The 12,315-nt window shown below is 41.4% G+C and overlaps 1 protein-coding gene across 1 annotated transcript in view; it reads right to left on the bottom strand.

Moving 5' to 3' along the window:
- The window catches only part of SLC15A5 (solute carrier family 15 member 5), a gene marked incomplete at both ends in the record, with an annotated part of 88,311 nt that overhangs the window by 36,374 nt on the left and 39,622 nt on the right, over positions 1-12,315 (bottom strand). Inside the window, one exon of the mRNA XM_080914988.1 lies at positions 1,459-1,641. Coding sequence (XP_080771114.1) covers positions 1,459-1,641 — 183 coding nt within the window. The remainder of the gene's footprint in view (positions 1-1,458; positions 1,642-12,315) is intronic.

The following is a 12,315-nucleotide window of genomic DNA, read 5'->3' as shown; positions in this document are numbered from 1 at the left end:
TGGCTTCTAAATGTTGAGTCACCATGCTGAGCTGGCTAGAAAATGAAGCCATGTAATCACTTCTTATCTTCTGGGGTCTGAAGCCCAGGGGATTTGATCTGTTTTCAAGGCGTTGTTTCTGGAAACAACATTGGGCTGACTACAAGTGCCAATGTGGCTGCACTTGTTCACCCGTCTTGTGCATTCTTGGCTGGGTTGCACAGTGGTGCTCCCATCACAAAGCCTACTAAATGATTCACACGGAGCATGCGAATAAAATGTTTTAACAGAATGGAAAAGAAACATGAGTGTGTTCATGACTACGGTCAGACAAATTCTGTTATTTTATTTAAACTTTGAAAGTTAATTGCTCTGGTTTCATATATGTGCACATTGTATTGTGTGAGCATAAATTTATTAAATATATACATAGATAAGTTTGAAATAACACAGACTTATTAAAGATTTTTAGGCAAAATGAAATTATTAGACTTTCGATTTAGGATATTTACACATAAAATTGTGGGAAGCAGGTGACATTGGGTATATGAAGGTAGTTCCAGGGACTGCAGAGATGGCTTGGTGGTTAAGATAGTTCTCTAGAGTACCAGGGTTTGAGTCCTGTACCACAGCAGTTGTAACCCTGGTTCTAGGGGATCAGACGCCCTCTTCTGGCATCCGAAGGCACTGCATGCCCACGGTGCACATTCATAGTATGCAAACATAGTTAGAAAATCATAATTCATACATTTTCTTCAGTTGAAGCATGTAAAAATATTCCAAGGAAAATGTAATGTGAGTCGACTTACACGTAGATATCATTTTGTGAGGAACCACGAGGAAGGTCAAAACTCAAGATGTGCTTCCCAGGTAATGCTGGTCAGTGTGCAGACACGCAAAGACAGGTGTCACTACACTGCAGAAAGTTCTTGAAGTATTGTGGCACAGTATATGGCAGCTAGTCTAATCAATGCGAGCAACTGAAATAATCTAGAAACTTCTGATATCTAATAAACATAATTTGACATGTCTTATGAAATACTGGTGCTTACACTTAATCTAGGGTAATTTCATTTGAAGGCATCAAGTTATTAGGTAAATTGCATCAAATTCTCATTTCATTTGCATTCTCAAAGTCCATGAACCACTTCTATAGGGGTGCCTTTGTGAGTGTGCCTGAGGTAGAGGGAGGGAGAGAGGGAGGGCGAGAGAAAAGAAGAGAGAGAGGGAGGGTGAATTTTCACGTAATTCATGGTTTTCCAGGTTCTTTTCTGCCTACTTCTAAAAGGTCTTGGCTTTAATCAGGCTAGTGAGTCCCCCTTTTTCTATATCCAGAAAGAATAAATAGTTGGTTATAGATAGAAAAACAAAGACATTTGTTTTAAATGAGGATGAAAACAGCATTCTTGAGCATCTTTTTTGGGGATGCAGGCCTGGGGTGGTGCTGCCCTCAAAGCATTCGCTGATAGTGGTACTCACCAGCTGGATTTACCAGGACTTCAGACACTCCAAGCAACACGTATTGGGGAACCAGATAGATGCAGGCCATGGAGGAAACAGAGGCAAGCTTGTCCGAAGGAGGCTGCTCCTGGGCTAGTTTTCTGTGTATTTCTAGGAAGCCGGCCACTGCCACAGAGGAGGCTGCACAAATGTTCCCAGCAACTGCAGGGGAAAACAAAATGAAGAGCGCCCGGTCACACACTAGGGCACACTAACTAGCCGCAAGTGTTCCTTATACCTTGACCTTCTGGGTGCTTCTGGAACTGAAGGGCTGAGGTCACTTCGTTTTGCTCAGTTCACTCCTTCCCGGGTCTTACGCTTGCTACTTAAGTTTACTGTCACTCTCCTGAGCTGTAAGGCCCTACCTTGGTAGGGAAGTTATGAGGTTTATATAAACTATTGTCCTGTTAACATTATAAAGACTCCAGGTCACAAATAGTGATGATTTCGGAAGACACTGCAATAGATTTTCACTTTCAATTCACACACAAAATTCTAGTTAAAGGTAACTCCCCATTATTTCTTATGAAACAAGGTTTCATACTGTACCCAGGCTGGCATCAAATTTGTGAAAATTCCTGCCTCAGTATCCCTAATGCAGAACCAGAGAGAAGTTCCAAAAGATGCTTCTGATCTTTGCCTCGAATAGGGAATTGAAGATTAGAAACTGCCGATGAGAAAGGTAAAGAAGGGGTGGGCAGATGGCTTAGCATTTGTCATGAGAGAAACAGCCCCAAGTTTGAGTCCCCAGGATCCCTTGAACAGTGGGACCTGGTCATATGTAAGTGTGTCCCCAGCATTTGGGATGACAAACAGACAGACACACTGAGCTCACTGGCTGCCCAGCCTAGCCAACATGATTCAACAGACTTCAGCCACTAAGCTAACAAGCCAACAAGCTTCCAATTCAGAGAAATCCAGCCTCATTTCAGTTTTCTTCACAGCTGAGTGGTATCCAGTGCTCTGTATGTATATACCCTATTCTCATTATCTATTCATCACTTGAAGAACATGCAGGGAGCGTCCATTTCCATTTGTTATGTGTTTATTTATTATTTCCTTTTGAGGAAAGTTAGTTTTCTTCAGGCCTGCAGTCCTAGAGAAGCGATCCATGGTGCAGTGGATGGCCTTGCAATTTATACGAGCATCACTACGTGGAATCTGGATCTAAACAGAAAAGCACACGAAGTTTAAACTGAAAAGTTTTGATCTGGTTTAGAGGAAGAATTCATGTGTTGTATTCATGTATGAAATTCTTCAGCAAGGCAACAAATGAGATAGAAATTGACTAAACCACATGATACATATCTGTGGCCTCCACATGTACGTGCATTGTGGTGCATGTACTTCACCACACACAGATGTGCATGCTCCATATACACACACATATACATATACATACACACATATATACATATTCACACAGCACACATACTATATACATACATATGCACCTCTCTCTCTCTCACCATAAAATCATTTATTTCTTTAATATCTGGGAAGACGTTCCATTTCTACAATAAAGGACAGATGGTAACTCACATTTCTTCCTCTGATGAGGGACTGGATATAACTCTTTATATGTACATAAGGTGACCTTGGACTTGGGGTGGAAGCATGTTAGTGAAAATTAGGATTCTGGCCAGCAGCCCCTCCATCACCCATACCTTACTCTGAGCACTAGGGGTTTTCTGAAAGTCCGACACAGAATGAGTTCTCTCTCCACAGTGGAATATCCTCGACACTCCTCATCTCCTGTCTTTTTTTTTAGGGAGAATTTCCACAATTCAATGAAATTTGATAGATCTCATCTGTGTCTGCACACTCTATCCACAGCACTGCATGCTAGTAATTTTACTCCATTTAGTTATACATCCCAAAAGACTAGATTAAAACAAAAAACAGAAAAAAAAGAGGAATTAAAGCAACAAAATGTAACCAATCAACCAGTAGCCAGGCAAGTGATCAACTAGCCAACTAAGAAACCAACCAACTAACCAACCAGTTTCCTAACCATGTAGGCAACTAACCAACCCATCAACTGAGCAACCAACTAAGATTATAGATGTTTGAAGAAGAATTTTGAATTGTCTTAGGACTGTTCAACATCTGGTCAATAGTAATTCAAAAGTGAAACATGGGGAAAAAAGGCAAAAGAAGAATGAGTTAAAAAAAAAAAAGACAGAAGCCAGACATTATTCAGAAAGCCAGAGACCTGGGAATAATCGGCCCTAAACAGGACATTTCCATAAGTCCCTCCCCTTAGGGATCAGGAAACTGTGAAAAATGAGACAGAAAGACTGTTTGGCTCAGAGGAATAGAGGACTCTAAGAAAACAAGGATCTCTACATCCACACGATCAAAGCTCATATGAACTCACAGAGGCAAGGCAGCATCCACAGGACCTATGCCGTCTGGACCAGGTGTATACAATATGGCTTCTAGTTTAGTGTTTTTATGGGATTCCTCGGTGTGTTAATGAGCAGATCTTTGATTTTTGTGCCTTCTCTTTGGCTCTTTCCTTTCTACTTGTTTGTCTTTCTGGTGTAAAGGATTTTTGCCCATCGTATTATATTTTATTTTGTTTTATTTTATTAGTGTCCCTTAGAAGCCTGTTTGTTGTTGTTTCTTCTCCTTCTTCTTCTTCTTCTTCTTCTTCTTCTTCTTCTTCTTCTTCTTCTTCTTCTTCTTCTTCTTCTTCTTCTTCTTCTTCTTCTTCTTCTTCTTTTTCCTCTTCCTCCTCCTCCTTCTCTCCTTCTTCCTTCTTCTTCCTTCTTCCTTCTTCCTTCTTCCTTCTTCCTTCTTCCTTCTTCCTTCTTCCTTCTTCCTTCTTCCTTCTTCCTTCTTCCTTCTTCTTCTTCTTCTTCTTCTTCTTCTTCTTCTTCTTCTTATTATTATTATTATTATTATTATTATTATTATTATTATTATTATTACTGAAATCCAGAAAGGGGATGGATCAACATGGGAGAGGAGATGGAGAAGAATTGGGAGGAATAGGGGGAGGGCAAGCATAATCATGATACATTGTGTGAGAGAAAAACCCTATTATCAATAAAAGAAAAAAAGAGGTGGTAATAGCTTTTTTTTTTTAATTGAGTTTTCCTGGATCAACTGCATAATGGTTGAAAAGTTCTTTACCAGGATGCAATGATATGTAATTTTAAAACATCTTAGAAAATCCTTCCTTGTTAGGAGGTCAAGTCACAAAAATGGCAATGAGTGTCGAGTTGATTTCTCGCTGGAATTTGCAGCTTGAAGACATTGCTCGGGGGTAGAACATGCTTTGTATGTGTGAAGTCCTGGTTCAGACCCTGCACCAGAGGTGCCTGTTGGGGACTGGTTCTAATGCTGTTTGTGTTAATTCAGCTCTCCAAACCACAGGGGAACTGGTATGTCTGGGCAGAGGGTCCCTGCCTCCAGTTGGTTCTGATTGAAAAATAAAGTTGGCAGTGGCCAATGGCTGAGCAGGGAAACAGAGGCAGGACGTTTAGGATTCCATGAAAAAAAAATGCAGGAGAGAGGGAAGGGGGATTCCACCGAGTAGATGGACCACATTGGGAAGGCACAGGAGCGAGAGGCCGGAATGTAGGTGCAAAGAGTGACCGCAGAAGGGCCGCCCAGCAGGGTTCAGGGAAGCAAATGTAGATTTAGTAAGTAACAATCTAGAGATATCAGAGGGGAGAGTGTGTTAGCCTCGGGGAGGTTTGGAAGCACCCAACCACTGTGTTGCTTAAGGCATATTAAAAGTAAGCCGCGTGTGAATGTCTTTCATTAGCGAACCCAGAGCTCTTGGGTGTGTGCAGAGAGAGTGCATGAACCCACTAGGAGCACAGAGCGGTTTTAATATGACTCCTCTACAGGTACTTGGTTTAGAATTTGACTTCTAGGAGTGTCTACTGTCATGTTAGGTAACCTAGACAAAAATCACTTACGTTGGATACTGAGTATCACATGGTCTGTAGCCGCACCTCGCAGACCTCAACCTATCCCAGTGGGTGAGCGGGGTTGTGAGTCTTTGGATGGGAGACTGCCTGCCACTTGTTCTGTCAAAAGGTTTGTAATTTGTCGGGGAACGTTTGTAGTATGCCTGCCAATTCGTTAGAGCAGGTCTGCTATGTAGGTTTTCTGCAATGGCCAGTAATAACTGTACTTCCTGCAAACCAAAAGGCAAAATAAAGAAAACTCAAACATGTGTGTAAAGATAGCATATTTTTTTTTTACAATCTTTTAATGAATCACATTCAAAATAACAATCGCTTCGCTCAGCCAGGGCTTAAAGTTATCATTCCTTTTGATCGAATAACTTACAGTGTTCATGTGTGTAAGTATCTCTCAGCTTCCATGTCTAAAGGCAGATGTGGGGCCAGATGTGGTCCAGGGCTACAGTGAGTTGCTTGCTTGGTCATTAGTATTATCAGCCTTTGGATTTTATCTTTGTCTTGATAGCGTGGGTTTTCACCAGGACACCCCTACGGTGGCACACACTGGCACTGACTCTTAGAAAGCCGTCCTGGATCCTCCCGTGCTCTTGGCACCTCCCCGTGCGACTGTCTGTGCTGTTGTTATCACCGGCTGCTTGTTAGCTATGGAGAACCTCAGGCACACGCCCAACACCGGAAGCGGAATTGCATCCTCAGGCACACACCCAACACCGGAAGCGGAATTGCAATGAAACCCACTCTGACAGACCTATAAACTCCCTGGGGCCTCCAGTCTCTTAAGGATTAGGTACATCTTCTCTGACTGAACCCAGACCCGGCAGTCCTTTGCTGTGTATGTGTTGGGGGCCTCATATCAGCTGGTGTATGCTGCCTGGTTGCTGATCCAGTGTCTGAGAGATCTTGGGGGTCCAGGTTAGTTGAGACTGCTGGTCCTCCTAAAGAGTCGCCCTCCTCCTCAGCTTCCTCCAGCATTTCCCTAATTCAACCACAGGGTCAGCAGTTTCTTCCATTGTTTGGGTACAAATATCTGCATCTGACTCTTTGAGCTGCTTGTTGGGTCTTTCAGAAGGCAGCCATGACAGGTCCCCTTTTGTGAGCATTTCATAGCCTCAGTAATGGTGTCAGGTCTTGGTGCCTCCTCTTGAGTTGGATCCCACTTTGGGCTGTCTAGACCTCCTTTTCCTCAGGCTTCTCTCCATTTGCATCCCTGTAGAATATGGTCATTTATAAAGAGTGGGGATTTATTTTCTCAGTTTTAAAGGATAGGAAGTCCACTGTCAGGGTTCAGCAAGTTCACTTGCTTGGTGTAGGCTGCTCTTGGGTCCAAGGTGGTTCCTCAAATGCTAGATTTATTCTCTGAAAAGGATGAATTTTGTGACATCACAGGGCATGGGTCAGAGGGTAAAAGGGACAGAGTTCTTCCATTGGGTCCTTTTTCAGGGGCATGAAATCCAATTCATGACCTAGTCACCTCTCACCTTCCAAACACCCCAATACTGCCCCATTGGGAATTAAATTTTCTAGTGAATTCCAGAGGGTATAAGCCCATTTAAGGCATACCACACATTACTCAGATGATCTGGAACAGAGTTGACTGAACAGAAACGATCTAAAAGCCTAGGTTTGCCACTTCAGTCCTAGGCCAGTGAAAAATAACTTAAAAAATCCAAAGTTTGATTCCAATCTGAGTTTAATCTACTCCACAGAAATTTTTAAAAACCTGGGTGAGATCACAACATAGCCAGAGTAGAGTGCCATTGATCAAGATGTACACGTTTTAAAGTTCCTGTAGATCTGTATTTACAAGACTGAGCACATGGTTCCAGAGAAGATATCAAGTAATAGATGCTTTAATATTGGCCATGTGACTGTGGACCCCCCCATGAACACCTCAAAATTCTCATAAGTTACATTATTATCTTGTCACATAACACTTTCAAAACTAGAGCACAATGAGATAAAGGAAAGTTGGAATTCATCCGGAATTAACATTTCATTTGCCGTCATATATTAAGGCAAAGATCTAATAACCAATAAAGGACATATTAGAATTTTTAAGGTTTGGGCTAAGTTTATTCACTAGGAAGACTATGGAGTGTCTGTGGGAAGTCTGATGTATGTATCGGATGTTTCATGCTTTTCCGTAGCTGTAAAATTCAGAAGGTTAGCACATTCTGCCTGGATCCTTCTTTTAGCAGCTTTCCAGAACAGAATATGAACTTGGCAATGGCTTCATTATCATGTGTTTGCTGCCTTTGGGGAAGATACTTCTCACTATTAAAATGGTGTGAGCTTGAGAGACAGTTCAGCACTCAACAGTGCTCCTGGATCTTGCAGATGGTCAGGGCTTGATTCCCAGCACCAACATGGCAGCTCACAACCATCCCTTCCAGGGCAACTCTTCTGTCCTCCTAGGGTGTTGTTGTGTGCACGTGATATGCAAATAAAATAAAATAAAATAAAATAAAGTCTCAAACATCGGTGGCCTGTGCTTTAAAACTTTTATTGGTTTTGCTCTTGTATGCTTCCGTGTTTGGGTGGAACAGTCTTCCACTGCACTGTTTCTCTTTGGACCACTGATCTCGCTTCAGGAGTTGGGCCTCAGTGTCTCTTAATTTTTGCATGTGGAACAGATCATTCCTTTAACAAGATCAGGTCCAAGCATTGCCTCAGATGGTACACTAGGTCCATCTACTTCACTCCAAGCTTAGCTCCCATTTTTATGTTAGCATTAAGACCTGAGGGTATTGATGTGCCTTTGTTAAACAACTGAACAGCTAAGAAGACAACTACCTGCTTCAGATGGCTATAAAAGAGACCCCCTTTCCTGTCTGCACACTTTATTCTAGTTCATATTCTGCAACAAGCATATCATATTTTTCTCAAGGAAAACTCGACTCGTCAGTTTGAAAAACACACGGAAAACAGTAATTCCAACTACTCGTAGCTTCTCCTGCCTGCACTCCCAGTGTTTGTGGCTGAGGCAGGAAGGCTGTTATAAGTCACAAGGTCAAGGGAACCCAGAACTGTGATAGCATGTACTTGTTTAAAAGTAGAAAAGAGAAAGGAGGGTGGAAGGGATGTAATCTTGTCAGAGCTAAACTACTTTAGTTAAAGTGACCGCAGTCAGGACTTTGATTTTAGGCTGACTATCATTCCCTTTCCAATCCAGTGGGAACATCACATGACAGCCAGTGATATGACAAACTGGAAGGGACTGGTTAGGTATAAAGGGACCAAACACTTTGCTGAACCATCTTTCTGCACAGTCTGAATTTTCAGGTTATTTTAGAGTAGTTTCTACTTTAGCGTTTGAAGATATTTTGTCTGACTACATTTTGACTTAAATGGTACCTCAAAGCCAAGAGAATTCTGTGGTCAGGCTTTGCATGGGACTTTTCAGAAATCCTCATCAGGCTCATTTTAATCAGATTAATACTGGGGCATGTCAGAGTTCACTACTGATTGCCACAGGTTACAGAAATGCACTCTGGGTAATGAATGCATAGGGAAGAAATACTTGTAGTGGAAACAAGTCTGAACTGGTGATGTCACCAGCTTTAGAATGTTGGCAAATCAAGGTTGGCCTTTAAATAGATATATCTCTGTGTATATAAAAGTAGGAATAAAATAAAAGTAAAATGAAGTACCATGAGCTCACCAGCACTTTGTCTGGCACAGCTCTGCAGGGTATATATAGGTGTTTTGTTTGCTTTTTTTTCTTATTTGTTTTGTTTGTTTCTCTGCTGCTGTTTTCTAATGGTGTCTCATGCATCCCAAAGCTGGCCTCAAACTTACTCTGTAGCTAAATATGACCTTGAACCATTTATCTTACTTACACTTTTTGAGTGGTACGGCTGTAGGCAGGCATCACCATGCCTGACTTACGATGTGCTTAGGACCAAAACAGGGGCCAGACAAGCCTTCTACTAACTGAGCCACATCCCCAATTTCAAGAGATATTTTTAATGACTGACATGCTTCGTGATTTTATTTGATGATGAACTCGATGGTTTACATTATAAAATAGAAATAGTCTTTTAATTGCCCTTGAAGGACACTGGAATTGGGGAAGCTCCTCACTCAAGTACTGGGAGAACTCCAACCCAAGAACTCACAGAAAGCCTGTCTTGCTGCAATCAGGCAAGAGGTTTATGGGAGGTGGCAGGAAGGCCAGAGCTCTGGGGATGACACATATCTCACACAGGAGATGAAGGAGTCGACTCCGAACTCAATTAGGGGGACATATTTATAGGGAAAATTACATAAGCAGTTAGCAACAGGCACATAACAATTTCATTGGTTTATTAAAATTGGCACACTGCTTATTTTGGACATGATTCAACTCCAGATCACCCTGTTTTGGGGAACACTGACCTTCATAGTAGTTTTTCTCAGGACTGCAGAGCCAGACCTTATCGAGTCTAGTTGGTCTGCGGTTTTTGTTCTCAGCCTTGAGACATACTTGTCCTCAAGGCAGGATTAGTGGGGCTAGCTTAAAATTTTAACTCTTTCACCCTGTGTACTAGGTAAAGCAAATTGATTTGTCAAGTTTCAAGTTTGACTAACAAGGTGAGCTCTCCCCTTCTCTCAGGAGTCCAGGCTGTGATTACGCCTCTCAGACATTGTCACAGTCTTCGCCACCCATGTAGATTGAATATGACAGTTCCTGAAGTGGTAGAAATTTAATATGGTCAGGAGTGGGACAGTGTAAGAGACAGCTGCTTACAATAGCAGCGAGAGGGGCCACTGGGTAATGCTCATGTCAAGTCCTTGACATCTGGAATCTTATTGGAAACAGATCTGTGGGCACGTCTGAGAGCGATATCCTAGACCCACCCTGTTCTAGTTACGTCTTGTTGCTGTGAAAAACAATGTACCCAAGCAACTGGGCAGAGGAAAGCATAATATGGCTGACACCCCATGTGACCGGTTTTCACCGTGGGAAGTTGGAACCCAAAGCGGAAACCAAGGGGGCATGTTGCTTGCTGACTCTGTCAAGGCCCCTAGTAGCTAGCTTTTTAAATACAAGTCAGGACTACCTGCCCACGGGTGGTTCTGCCCAAAACTGATTACGCCTTCCTACATTAATCCGTAGTTAAGGCAGTCCCTTATAGACTTGACAGAAGGTAGATATGATGAGGCAGTTCCTCCACAGAACCTCCTCCTGTGTGGTCCAGGCTGCACCACGATGGAGCCAGAGCTGAGTCACCTCATGTGGCAACACCCCTCCATGGGCTGGAGTCCCAGGCTGAGTATGAAGAAAATGAGTGGAGTGCCAACCTCCTTTCTCCCTGCTTTTGTGTGATGCAGTATGACCTGACACAGCATTTTCTGGTCACTGTCCCTTCTTGGTTCCAGTGGACCACATGCCCTCCAGGTGTGAGCCAAAATAATCCCTTCCTCCTATGAATTGCTTTGGTCAGATATTTTGTCACACTTTCAAGGAATTTCGCCAGCAGAGGACCATTTAATTTACTTTCTTCTGCTCACTGTAAACAGCAGTGATGATTCCAAAGCATTAGTGCTGATAATTTGACATCTGTACTGTGATAGCTACATGTAGCTGAATACTACTACTACTTATATATATATAATTGTAATATATTATAATGATATAATTTTAATAGGAATAAAAATAACTACTAGCTAATAATAATAATGGAATAATACTAATGATTCTAATGATAACAACAACACTAATAATTGTATAATGGCCACGGAATTAGAACACCTGAATTCAGATGACACTATTGTGCTGAGATTTGGTATATTGAATTATGGTTTATCAGGCATCTAAATGTATTATATACATGATGATGCCTGTGATCAAACTAGGAACTCATAAAAACATGCCCATTCATAATTTATATGCCTATATACTTCACTCATATTTTCAGGAATTTGAGTTCAAAGAGGAAGGAAATTTTAGTATTAGACAGACTCAATTATGCAAATTGGTATCTGAAAGTACCCTTGGTTTGGCTTTCATGTCCTGGTGAAACTTGTTAATCTCTCATAATCATAATCAGAATATAAAAATATCCACCCAAATATCTAGTTTAAAAGATGCATATTATTATGTTTGTATTCCCATAGCAAAACATTATGCAAATGAATGAACATGTATGCAAATGAATGAACATGTATGCAAATGAATGAATGAATGGAGTCTGGCTTAGAAACCACTGAATCCAAGACTCTGTACCCAGCGGAGCAAAGCTTCATTTCCTTTGAAGTGAGTCTAGCTTTTTTTTCTCCTGCCCAACAGGTTTTGTTGCTCTTTGGCAGGGGAATAGTTTACACATCAACATCAAATGGTGTGCTAGAGAATTATGTCACCTTTATCTAGAAGAGCTTACCTTGTGGAAGGACCACGATTTAAAATACGTCATAGAGAAAGTTAAGCAAATTACGCTGAACTTAAGAGACTTTATGCTAAGGAGGGATTTCTAATTAAGCTGTTTGTAGCTGTGTTGTCTGTTTCCCTACAGGACAGATTTAAAAATTACATGTATAAATTTAGTAGCTCTGCCTCAGAAGTTTTGTGATACTTGCATAAAATTGCTCAAATTTTTGACATTTTGTAACACCAATGGCTCCTCCCTATAGGTTCCTTTATTCTGTTTCATAGTGAGTCCACAAAAGTCAAACATACAAGGTTCTATGTACTTTCATTTGTGCCTTCAAAGTTCAGAAGAGAATCCTGGGCATTCTCCAAATAATACTGTTTTCTTGGATTTCTGCATCAGAAGACCTAAGAAGCATGTTAAAACTCAGAGATTGTAAAAAAAAAAATTAGGATTTGTATTTTGCTCAATGCTATTAGAATAGTGTCAGGCCCATCTGTTGAGAAAAAAAATTCTGGTAACTTGTGAAGTTAGTGAAGGTG

The sequence above is a fragment of the Micromys minutus genome (genome assembly GCF_963924665.1).
Source record: "Micromys minutus genome assembly, chromosome: 3".
In the NCBI taxonomy this organism is placed as follows: domain Eukaryota; kingdom Metazoa; phylum Chordata; class Mammalia; order Rodentia; family Muridae; genus Micromys; species Micromys minutus.
The sequence above is the reverse complement of the archived record's forward strand: the minus strand, read 5'-3'. Positions and strand labels throughout refer to the sequence as shown.